The sequence below is a fragment of the Anabrus simplex genome, chromosome 4 (genome assembly GCF_040414725.1).
Source record: "Anabrus simplex isolate iqAnaSimp1 chromosome 4, ASM4041472v1, whole genome shotgun sequence".
Classification (NCBI taxonomy): domain Eukaryota; kingdom Metazoa; phylum Arthropoda; class Insecta; order Orthoptera; family Tettigoniidae; genus Anabrus; species Anabrus simplex.
This window is the reverse complement of record NC_090268.1, coordinates 207,241,659-207,254,574: the sequence shown is the minus strand read 5'-3', so window position 1 is coordinate 207,254,574 and position 12,916 is coordinate 207,241,659. Positions and strand designations below refer to the sequence as shown.

Sequence of the window (12,916 nt, the reverse complement as noted above, 5' to 3'; positions counted from 1 at the left end):
CAACGCAAACCGATGAGTTTCCTCACCTAGGTGTACTAGTCACGGGTGCCGTTCCCACGGGCCCCGTGGTGTTCCTTACATAGTGGGTACTAAGCACAGGCAACGCAGACCCACGGTGTCGCTCATATAGTGGTACAACTCACAGGCAACGCCCAGACCCGCGGTGTTGCTCATATGGGTACGACGCATGGGTACTGCAAAACCCCCAGGCCAGGCTCTATACTGCTACTAATCACAAACCTATTTCGTACCTAATATAGTGGTACTACTCGCAAGTACATGCAACCCATGGTGTTCCCCGCGTGATGGTACGAATCAAAAGTAGTTTCATGGTTCTAATTCCATCATCCCTTGCTCGCCCCTTGTAGTCGCCTCTTATGACAGGCAGGGGATACCGCGGGTGTATTCTACATGTGCGTCCCCCACCCGCAGGGGGTAGTGTGTTTGGTCCGCGAGAGGTATTTTATTTCCCTCAAGTCCGCCGGCAAGCCGGTTAGGACCCCCCTATCCGCCACCTGGGACGCGCCACGTGGGAGTATCACCTCTCCCCCTACTACGCCAGCGTAGTAGGATCGTGGCCCTACAAGTAACACAGATAGAAGAATTTGTTTCGAATAAAAAATGTTCTTTGATACAGCTTTTCACCGGGTATCACAAATAAATCATTGTAAATATATCCGTGGTTCCCACATAGCTCAATTATGTAAATTGGTCTTATTTCCTGCTCTAACATGTAATAAGGCCCGCAGTGGAAGAGTACCTTAACCTCATCTCTATGGGAAATTAAGAGGTCAAATTGGAAGAGGAAATGGCATGTTTTGTAGATAAGAAGTTTTAAAAAACACGTTCATTAATTCAAAAATATTTATGTTGAATTATTAAAATTGAAAATATAATATGGAACATTTCACCCTGCTAAGTTAGGATATCTCAATTTTCCTCTTTAAAAGTTACAGGAAGCATCATTTCCTCTCATCTTATTTCGAGAAACTAAGCTAATGTGCTTTAAAATCTAATCAAAACCACTAAATATAAAAATCATAAACTTAAAACACAAAAACATTTAAAAAACACTTAATTTTCAAAGTCATTTTTAACTTTTTCTTTCACGTAAAGTAAATTAGTTTTTTAAATAACATTTAATTCTGCATGAAATAAGAGTCTTTGATGTTTTGAAAACGAAGTCTGAAAACAATCTTCCTTGTCGTTTATAGTCGGTCCACCAAACACTTCATCTCTTCTCTTGTCAATTCAGTAACGGTCACTGCGAGCGTCTCAGCTCAAATCTCAAACAGGAGTGAGCGGCTCCTGGTACTATGGCCAGAGATCGGTGACATCATTTATGTGAAGTGGCTGGCTGGCCTGGTGGAAAATAAACATTACACACTGTTGCTATGACAGGCAGCGGAACGTGAACAGCTACAGCCTCAAGCGGGGTTGTTAATGGAACCTCTTCGCTGTGGGTATCGGAACGTACAAAAATGCCAACGCCACTGGAAGCCCGGTGAGCATAATATTGTTCTGGCCAGTATAGTCTGAAATTTCTAGAGACCGTATTTTTCGAAGCGACGGATCCCTTCATCTTCTTTTTCTCTCTCTCTTTATCCCCTGTGGGTGGGGGACGCAGACGAATAATACACCCACGGCGACCAATTAGAACCATGAAATTACCTTTGATTCGTACCATCATGCGGGGAACACCAGGGGTTGCCTGTACTTGCGAGTAGTACCACTAAATTAGGTATGAAATAGGTTTGTGATTAGTAGCAGTAAAGAGGCTGGCCTGGGGGTTTCCAGTACCCGGGCTTCGTACCCATGTGAGCAACACCGCGGGTCTGGGCGTAGCCTGTGAGTTGTACCGCTATATGAGCGGCACCGAGGGTCTGCGTTGCCTGTGATTAGTACCCACTATGTGAGGAACACCACGGGATAGTGCGAGTCCCTGTGGTTAGTATACTCGATGAGGAACCTTATCGGTTTGCGTTGGCTATGAGTGGAGCCACTGTGTGAGAAACACCACAGGTCTGCGTTCCCTGTACGAAGTACAATACTTGTGAGTAGTACCATTTTGTGTGGAACACCGTGACTCTTCTCTACTTTTGATTAGTACTCCAACATGACAGATACCATGGTTCTACTTTGCTCGCGACATGTACCATTCTGTGGAGCCTTAGACCCCTTTAGACATCAAGCATCATTGTGCTTTATAAGTGGTCCCTTGGTCAGTAATACTATTATTTATGATTTTTTTAAAGTCTGATCCACTGTTTTTCGTTTTTTTGTGTTTCTTGTTGGGTTCATGTCCATCCATCCATTCTTCATGACATTTTTTATTTCATTTTTGGTCAGTGGATGAATTTGAACTTTTGTTATTTCGTTTCGTACCATTAGGGGCCGATGACCTCGATTTTAGGCCCCTTTAAACAACAAGCATCGTCATCATCATCATGATCATCATCAAAAATAATATCCGATTAACGCCGGGAACTACAGCTAGTACATAAGTAAAAGTGGTGTCGTCGCCATATTACCTGTCTGTGTCGGTACGACGTAAAGCAAAAAATATTAAAAGTGGTGGTGGTGATGGTGGTGGTGGTAGTGACTATTGTTTTAATAGCAAGTACAACCGGGCAACCTTCCTCTATTAACGCTAATCAGAGTGAAAATATGGAAGAGATCCAACACATCAAAGAATGATTGCATAGTCCAAAGAAAGACAAAGGCCATCCAAGGCATGGAAATGAAAAACTTCATAGGCTTCCATGCGTTATACCATTGGGCCAGAAAAGAACAAGATTTGACCTAAGGAGTTCGGATAGGATTAGATGAAAGTGAGGAGCCTGTCACAAGAAGTGGAAGCAATGCCACGACTTGAAATTTACTCTCACTCATAATATGAATGACGAGATCAGCAATTTTACCGCCATCGGCTAGTTTGAGTTCGAGGTTCTCCTGCAGACCGAAGTTCTGTCTTAGGCCAGAGATATCGGCACACACTGTGAGAATGTGGGCCACAGTGAATTCGGCACTACACGAACACACTGGAGGGTCTTCCCTCTTCAGGAGGCAATCGTGCGTAGATCCTCCATGACCTATCCTCAGCCTACATAAAACTACGGCATCTCTCCATGAATGCTGGAAAGAGGACTGCCACACGGCAGTTGTCTTCTGAACTGCTCTTAGATTGTTGGGAGTTCGGATAGCTAGCCACAACGATTCCCAGGACGCCAAGATGGTTCGACGTAGCTGAGAACAAATATCCATAGGAGGTACGTTCATAGCTCTAGGTGGTAAAAGTGCCGCTTCTTTCGCAGCTTCATCTCCCGCAATCCCAACATGGCTTGCGAGCCATGCGAAAGTGATTCTCGTGACAGCATCATAAACTAGCTAGAAGATCATGAATCCATTGTACCAGTGGGTGTTGTGCGAAATAGATGTCACAAGACTGCAGAGAACTTAGCGAGTCGGTACACAGGAGAAAGAGGTCTCCTTCGTCAACCACTGCAAACTGCAGAGCTTCTAAAATGACGAAGAACTCCTAAGTATGCACGCTACAGACAGTAGGAAGCAATTTATTCGTTGCAATATGACCGGAGACGAAAGTCCAACACAAATTTTCAGCGAGCTTAGAACCATCAGTGAAGACATGTCGGGCTGTCGGCGACTGGTGAACAGAGTTCTGGAAAAACCTGAAACGGCATAAGAAATCAAACTTACCTATATTTGGTTATGATGCTTTTGTCGAAGTCCTTAACTTCACTGTACCAGCTGTCCATGGGGAATTTCCAATCCGGAGAGTTCGGCAAAGTATCGCATGGCCACGAATTGGAGATAGCAATATTCTGTCCGACCCACCAGTAAGTTTCTGCAACACAGTTTGTTTATAAGCTGTGAAAGACTTTAATTGAGTTGGTACCATCTGTCTCAAATGTACAAAAATGGCTAACACTGATGTGTCTATATCTGAAATCTCCTTAAGTTAAATCGTTGAGATATCCAGTCCAAAAGATTTAACGTTACACTTTTTAATCCTAGAACATGCAATGTTAAATATTGAGGTGGAAGCCATATTTGGCAGCTTTTACTCGCCTAAATAAAATGCAAAATATCATCGTGATATGAAGTAAATCTGCGAAATTTTATATATGGACATAAAGCTAATACACTGAGAATTGTCGTGGCGACACGAAATTGCATTAAGGTTTCCACAAGAAAATGATGATGATGATGCTTGTTTCAAGGGGCCTAACAGCGAAGGTCATCGGCCCCTAATGGAACGAGATGGACGACAGGATACATGACAGTTAAAATTTTAAAATGTACCCACTGACTAGAGTTCAAAAAATGGGAATGGAAAATGAGCATGAGATTAAAACAATCAGTGGATCTGATTCGCAATGCCTTATTTTGTAATAAAATAAGAGAAAATAGAGGAGACAAAGGAATAAGGCATTGCTTGCTAGGACAGATATATATACGTACTTAACATTAGACATTAAAAGAACACATTAAAATGCGCAACACAAACTAAAATGAAGTCAATGTGATAAAAGCGCAAGGGACACAAAAAAAACACTAGGACAAAGGACATCATCACACACGATGAAACAGACCACTATCCCTCATAAAGCGGATGACGAGGTCTGGTGACTGTTCGGCATCACGCAAGATAAGGGAAATTGTACTCGGAAGGTTACGGCGCAGATCGACCAGGTCCACACACTCCGTAAGGATGTGTACCACGGTAAGGTGTTCGCCGCAGGTACACATCGGAGGCGGTTCCCCTTTCAAAAGATGCGAGTGAGTCAGGAAACCATGGCCGATCCGAAGACGACATAATACCACGGCTTCCCTCCGCGAAGCCCGAAGGAAAGTCCTCTAAACCTTCGTTGTTCCTTTTATCGCTCGCAGCTTATTGGGAAGTGGAATGGCCTGCCACTCCATCTCCCAATAGGACACCACCAGGTGTCTCAGCTGAGAGCGAATATCACTGGCTGGAACCTTGAAAGGCAACGGGGGCAGTGTAACTGCCTCCTGGTGGTGATTATTGTTTTAATAATAATAATGTTATTTGCTTTACGTCCCACTAACTACTTTTTAAGGTCTTCGGAGACGCCGAGGTGCCGGAATTTAGTCCCGCAGGAGTTCTTTAACGTGCCAGTAAATCTACAGACACGGGGCTGTCGTATTTGAGCACCTTCAAATACCACCGGACTGAGCCAGGATCGAACCTGCCATGTTGGGATTAGAAGGCCAGCGCCTTAACCGTCTGAGCCACTCAGCCCGGCGATTATTGTTTTAAGAGGAAGTACAACTAGGCAACCATCCTCTATATAACACTAATCAGAGAGGAAAATGGAAGGGATCCGACGCTTCGAAAAATGAAGATATTGGTCAAAGAAAGACAAGGGCCACGAAGGGCGTGAAAATGAAAGACTCCCTAGCCCTCGTAAACCTAATAGCGTCGGGGTCGGAAAAAACAAGAGTTGACCAAGGGAGGTCGGATAGGAGAGATGAAAGTGAGGAGCCTGGCACAAGTAGTGGAAGCAATGCCAGGACACAGCTAAGGGCCTCGTGGTCGCCAACCCACGCTCCAATGTTCTGAGCCCCTGAGGCCCCTTTTAGTCGCCTCTTACGACAGGCAGGAGATACCGTTAGTGTTAATCTACCGCCCCCACCCACAGGGGGTAACTGCCTCATTGGCAGCCTTATCTGCTAATTGATTTCCCTCTATGCCCATGTGGCTTGGAAGCCACAGAAACGTGATTCTGGTGCCGGCATCCGAACACCCGGCCAGCAGGTCCTGAATCCGCTGCACCAGAGGGTGCTGAGGGAAACAAGTATCAATAGACTGGAGCGAACTCAAGGAGTCACTACACACGAGAAAGTGTCGGCGCTCATTGTACAGTGCGTACCGCAGAGCTTCGCGGCTAGCATAGAGCTCGGCTATGTACACACTACAGGTTTCTGGGAGAGCGAAAAGAAACCTATCATTGTCGACAACGAACGCACAGCCCACCTTCGTGTCTGTCCTCGAACCATCCGTGTAGACGACGACTGAACTTGAATAGCGGCCAACAACGGACAGGAAGAGCCTCCGATAAATCGAAGGGCCCGCGTTTTCTTTCGGGCCAGTGTGCAGATCCAGGATTATTTCAGGTCGGCTTACTACCCACGGAGGTACCCCACTTGGTTGTCTGAGAAGGCAAGGAATCGAAGGTACGTCGAACAATCGGTAACTGCTATCCAAGCGTATTCCAACCAGCCGCGTTGCTTGAAGACAAGCAGCGTACAGCAAACGGTTGCCATTGTTGAACACGCAAGGATAGCTTGGATGAAGTGGCATCTGTCGCAAATTTGCAGCAGACGTAAGTAGGACTTGCTGGCGCCTCAGAGGTAAAGGTGGCACACCAGACTCAGCGAGCAGGCTGGCAATGGGGCTTGTACGGTAAGCTCCCGTCGCCAACCTAACCCCGCTGTGGTGGATGCTGTTCAGCGTCCCAAGCACACTTGGTCCTGCTGAACCATATGCTGCACTGCCGTAGTCTAACCTGGATAAAATGTGTGCCCGGTAAAATCGGAGAAGTACCACGCGGTCAGCTCCCAAATTAGTGCTGCTAAGAAACATCAAGAGGTTAAACCTCTTGGTGAATTGCACTTTGAGCTCCCGCACGTGTGGCTCCTACGATAATTTACTGTCAAAAAGAAGCCCAAGGAATCAGTAAGTGTCAACAACTGGAAGAACGACATTTCCTAAATAAAGCTCAGGATGTGGCTGAAGAGTGCGGTGACGACAAAAGTGGACAACGGAGGTCTTTGCGGCAGAAAACCGAAAGCAATGTTCTACGGTCCACTTCTCCACACCCCTAATTGCTTGCTGTAATTGTCGCTCTGCGACTGCCATACTGCACGACCTATAATGCAGAGCAAAATCGTCCACATATAGCGACGGTATTACTGCTGGACCAGCAGCGACAATACCGTTTATGGCAATCGCGAACCGAATGACACTAAGGACCGATCCCCGTGGGACTCCGTTTTCTTGAACGTGATATTGCGAATATGTCCTCCCTACTCGGACACGGAATAGACGGAGGGACAAAAAATTCGCAATAAATACCGGCAAGTTACCGTATGATGTCCAGGTCTGAAGTTGGTCTCCTGAATACAGACTATACTCGCTGCGTACTCACTAATGAGCTGACGTAACTCAGCAAGATGCCTGTCATAACCGTTACAATTCCACTGTAACAGTGCCATAGTGTGGACTATAAAAGGAGTGTTAGGTTATGAGCGACAAAATGCTCGTAAGCCTAAACACTATCTAGGTCGACATCCGTAGATGTAGAGGACAGCGCGATATCCACCCCGTCATCGAAAGATGGCAGGGGTGCCGCCCAGAACTTCAACGCTTTTCGGGCGCGAGGGGGTCCCCTACGAGGAGAGCGCGCAAGTTTGGGAGCAGGAGTGCCTCCTGGCGCAGACTCATACCCCCCAAATGATGATGATGATGATGCTTGTTGTTTTAAGGGGCCTAACATCGAAGGTCATCGGCCCCTAATGGAACGAGATGGACGACAGGATATATGACAGTTAAAATTTTAAAAACGTATCCACTGACCAGAGTTTTAAAAAATGGTGATGGAAAATGAGTATGAGATTAAAACAGTCAGTGGATCTGATTCGCAATACCCCCCACCAGATGGGGGGGCATGACTTCTCCTTCGCAGGGGAAGCCCGGGAACGCTCAGCAGGGGCGCCGTTCTTCCCCTTCTTTTTTTCTAGTTTAGACGGGCTGGGAGATGGTTTCCCAACCCTGGTCGACGGCTGGGAACTGCCAGCCTGCACAGACTTCAGGTTGGTCGAAGGTGGGGTGGTCCCCCCCTTCGAGCTTTGACTATTTGCGACGTTGCTGGGAGCAGCAACAGTCGCCTTGGGCGCAGCGGTCTGGAAAGGTGTCGAGGTTGAAAATGACGAACCTGGAAGACTCTGAGCTATCAAGCTATAGTCGAGTGTACGGGCAGGTGTATTCGCAGAATTAAACTTACGGCGCGCTTCCTGGTAGGAAAAACCATCCAGGGTCTTCATCTCCTGGATCTTCTTCTCACTCAGGTATTTCGGACAATTCCGATCCCGAGGAGAATGAAAACCGGAGCAGTTAGTGCACTTGTCTGGAGTTGTGCACTCCTCCGCGCCGTGAGCTACTCGTCCACATGTACCACATGCAGCCTGATTCGAACAGCGAGATACCATATGTCCGAATCGCTGGCATTGATAGCATGGCATAGGAGGCGGGATGTACGGCCTCACATCGCAACGATAAGTTGTTACCTTGACTTTCTCTGGTAACACTGACAACTTGAAAGAGACAATGAAGGCACCAGTGGCAAGGTCTTCACCATTGACCTTGCGCGTAATGCGCCGTACGTGTGTCACGCCACGATTCTTCATGTCTTCCATCAACTCGTCGTCAGTTTTCCAAATAAGGTCGCGGTGTAAGATGACTCCGCGACCAGGTTCAAGGACTTATGCTCCTCCATTTTGACGGGGATTTCGCCAAACTGCTCGCACTTAAGCAACTGATCAGCTTGCAGTGCTATACGAGTCTTTAGAAGCAAACTACCGTTGCGCATTTTCTTAAGATCCTCCAGTTCGCATTAGACGCCTTCGATGTGCCTACTAAACAGGATCGACTTCACCAGCTTAAAGTCGTGCCCATCGGTTCTGGTAGCGACCAGAAACTTAGGAAAGCTGGATCCCATTCCCAGGGAGTTTATCCTCTCAGGGAAGCGAAAGTTAAAGACTTAGGTGGGGGACCACCATGAGAGAGCCGATTAGTTTGGAAGCCATGCCCGATAGCTTCCTCCCCGAATGCCACCCACTCCGATCAGGGGTCTCTGTAGCCGAACCAAGCAGCCAAGGCAATACCCACCTGGTCATAGCAGGTACTGCCCGGGGTCCGATGTTGGACGATGCCTAATACGGGATGACTGAGGCAATGAGCACTAGGACTCCCTTCCTCCAGTCACCCGCAATAGCATGTACCCCATAGCGTGTACAGAGGACTAAATATAGAGAAAAAAATAAAAAATAATTAATAATACTATGTCCTTCTGGCATTCGGCTGTGCGGGGACCTGTGTTGTCAGGCGGATACTACTGCCAAGGTACATGGCGCTCCCACCACGCGATGGTCCTGGGTGGACAGTTGCGGGCTTTTGGGCGTAATTGCACACGTAAGAGGCCCATCTCTGGGCAGCACGCACATCAAAATTTGGAATGGTCTACATCTCACCCTCGGAAAAATAAAATAAAATAAAGAGGGGACTATGGCCACATGACCCTTTAAGTCGCCTTCTACGACAGGCAGGGATTACCTGTGAATGTACTCGACCCCTCCCATCCACAGGAGGTCCAACACATTATACCAAACCGCAATCCATGTCCGCGCCTAGGTCGCCCCTTTTAGTCGACTCATACGACAGGCAGGGGGGCACCGCGGGTGTATTCTACATGTGCGTCCCCCACCCTCATGGGGTAGTGTGTTTGGTCCGCGAGAGGTATTTCATTTCCCTCAAGCCCGCCGGCAAGCCGGTTAGGACCCCCCTATCCGCCACCTGGGACGCGCCACGTGGGAGTATCACCTCTCCCCCTGCTACGCCTTCGTAGCAGGTTCGTGGTGGAGCGTTTGGAAGCACAAGTCGAACATCAAATAGGTGAATACCAAGGAGGGTTCAGGAAAGGTCGCTCAACAGCTGAACAGATCCAAAATCTCAAAACGATCATCAGATATTGTACACTAAGGCCCAAGCACTATGTGTCTGTCTTTGTGGACTTTAAGAATGCGTACAACTCCATTGACCGGGAAGTCCTGCTAAACATCTTAAATGAATTTGGAGTTGATTTGAAACTGCTGGCATTAATTAGAGCCACCCTGACCGATACAAAATCCAAGATGAAGTTCCACGGATGTCTCTCGCATTCCTTTGACATCAAAACAGGAGTCCGACAAGGTAATGGGCTATCCCCGATACTCTTCAACTATGTTCTTGAAAAGATCATCAGAACCTGGCGAGTGAGATTACATGAAACCAACTGCAGTCCATTGAGAATAGGAACCAAATCCAAGGGGATCGCAACAGACTGCTTAGCATTTGCCGATAATATTGCTGTTCTCTCAAACGACATAGAAACCGCTAGAGCTCAAGTTGAAATTTTAAAGGAAATTGCCGAACAAACTGGTTTGCAGATATCGTTTGAGAAAACAGAAGTAATGACTAACATCAAAGAGGCTCCACCAAAACTCCATACAAAATACGGGGACATCACCCGAGTAGACAAATTCAAATACCTGGGTGAGATCATCATGAAAAATGGACTGGACAAAGAAGCACTTCAGGAGCGAGTACGCAAACTGAAAATAGCCTACCAAACATCCCGCACGATCTACAACAAAAAAAATGCCTTTCCCAAGACACCAAGATACGTCACTATGAAACAGTTCTGAAGCCAGTAGTTCTATATGCAGCAACAAAGCACTCCTTGAAGAACTGGAGAAAAGAGAACGCAAAATTGTGAGAGGAATCTTGGGATGAAAGTACAGAAATGGAATCTATCAAAAGAGATCCAACAAGGAAGTCTACAGCAAAATAGAGAAAATTACCGACACAATCAGAAAAAGACGGACACGATTTTACGGTCATATGAAAAGAATGGACGGAAGAAAGTTAACAAAAGTAATCTTTCACTTTTTTTATTCAAACCTCAAAACCAAAGAAGACCTGCAAATGCTACATATCTCAGCTGAAGACGCCCTTAACAGAGATCTCTTCCGCAAGAAAATATTGACGAACGGGCTAAACCGAGACGAGCAACCGAAGAGAAGACACGGTGCCCCTTGGACAGAGGAGCGTAAGCAGGCCCACTCACAAAGAATGAGGGAAATTTGGGCTCTAAAGAAGGCCAAGTTCAGTGTCAAATGCAACAAGACTTTTTTTTTTTTGCTAGTTGCTTTACGTCACGCCGACACTGGTAGGTCTTATCCCTTTCAGACCTGAAAGAAAATTGGAGGTGTGAATTTTTGTTTGTACGTCAAGAACTGACTAAAATGCTCCTCAATACACATATTAATAGTTTATTTTACAAAATAAAACCTAACATCCGAAAAACAGGACCCACACAATTGTGCGTATCAAAATTCAAAACATCGTTGTATCACGTACGATGGTGTAGCTTCAAAATTTACGTTCACTAACCAATGTACAGACTTCATTGAATATATTCCGGTATTCAGTACAGCTTCTAGATTAATATAAACGCAGTAAATAAATACTTACTTTCGGCAATACTGCTTCCTGCCATCTCGCCGATCAACTGTGCTTTTTAAACTCTTCTTCCTTCGCCCTGGCAGTCAAGCGCATACTAAAATCAATTGAAATACACGCCACGTGTCCTGCACAATCACTGCAGTCCGGTGTAGCGCCGAAAAAACATCAAATACGGTCAGGGATAACTAAAATGCGAATCCGCACAATTGTGCGTACTCGGTCTGAAAGGGTTATGGCGACGATGGGACAGGGAGGGGCTGGGAGTGTGAAGGAAGCGGCCGTGGCCCTATTTAAGGTACAGCCCCAGCATTTGCCTGGTGTGAAAATGGGAAACCACGGAAAACCATTTTCAGGGCTGCCGACAGTGGGGTTCGAACCTACTATCTCCCGAATACTGGATAGCAACAAGACTTAACGTGGTCCTTGATGGCCCCAGCGAATTATATATATAATGATAATAATAATAATAATAATAATAATAATAATAATAATAATAATAATAATAATAATAATAATAACCATACCCGGTCAGCTTGCGTGGATGATGGGGGCCCTCAACCCTGACACGGCGCGTTCCACTGGCTGATAGGGAAAGCTCCTCTAGATATGTAGGACAGGTGTGAATACGGCTTAGCCAAATAAGCACCCGGGGATCAACTGAGGTGACAAGAATAATGGTAAATGGCTTCAACGGCAGAAGAGGATATATCGCAAAGGCAGGGAGGGCGGAAGAACCAACTTAAATCCACTTCGCATCTGACTTGCAGCAAGCGGCAGTGGTCAGCGTCTGTCTCCAACGGCTGAACATCATATCACCTGGCTGTAGGTTATATAAAACAAAACCAACCACGAGGAGTTATAAAACTGTGTCTCGGAAAATGCCGCTGCCTGGGGTACGCCATGGCATCTCTGGAGTCACCGCTAGGGATGACAGCATGCAAGCCGGTGATGGTGAGGTCGTAAGCTGCTGGCCTCCCACAGGATCACCCGAACAAGCTACAGTACGATCATGGCGGAACACAATAACCTGATCATCATACCGGACCCGGTGCGAGTGCTTTTGTGCCAAGTACAATCTCACGTATCAGAAAGCCCAAAAAACCGCATTAAATGGAACAATGATATGAACGAATTCATCATGCGAGCATATCTTCGAATAACCCGTCTTGAAACTGAAATTGCCGGATACAGGCAACAACAAGACACAACCTTTATAAATCAATACCCAACAATGAAAGTTACTAAATAACGCATTGCAGATCAACGACGATCAATCATCAAGAAAAATTTGATCCCAGGACCTGTTCTTAATAGAACAGGACATGAAGTAACACAAGAACTCTATCCACATCTTCATAACACCTACCGAACCTGACTCAACTATTAACACGCCACCAGATACTGATGTAACAATATATACAAGTACTCCCGAAGTAATACTTTCATATAACTCCGACCTCCACATCAAGACCCTTCTGGAATATTCTGGTACCGATCCTACACAACGACCCATACGGCCAAGAAAGCTATCATCCAAAAAGCTAGGAAAAATCGTTGAAGTTCTTAATTCGAAAGTCTTCCCAGAATATC

General features: G+C 46.2%; 1 protein-coding gene across 1 annotated transcript in view; it reads right to left on the bottom strand.

The window, feature by feature from the left end:
* Nucleotides 1-12,916, bottom strand: part of LOC136872574 (venom allergen 5.02-like) — a 112,275-nt gene that overhangs the window by 66,602 nt on the left and 32,757 nt on the right. Inside the window, exon 4 of the mRNA XM_067146376.2 lies at nucleotides 3,718-3,865. Within this exon, the coding sequence (XP_067002477.2) occupies nucleotides 3,718-3,865 (148 nt within the window). The remainder of the gene's footprint in view (nucleotides 1-3,717; nucleotides 3,866-12,916) is intronic.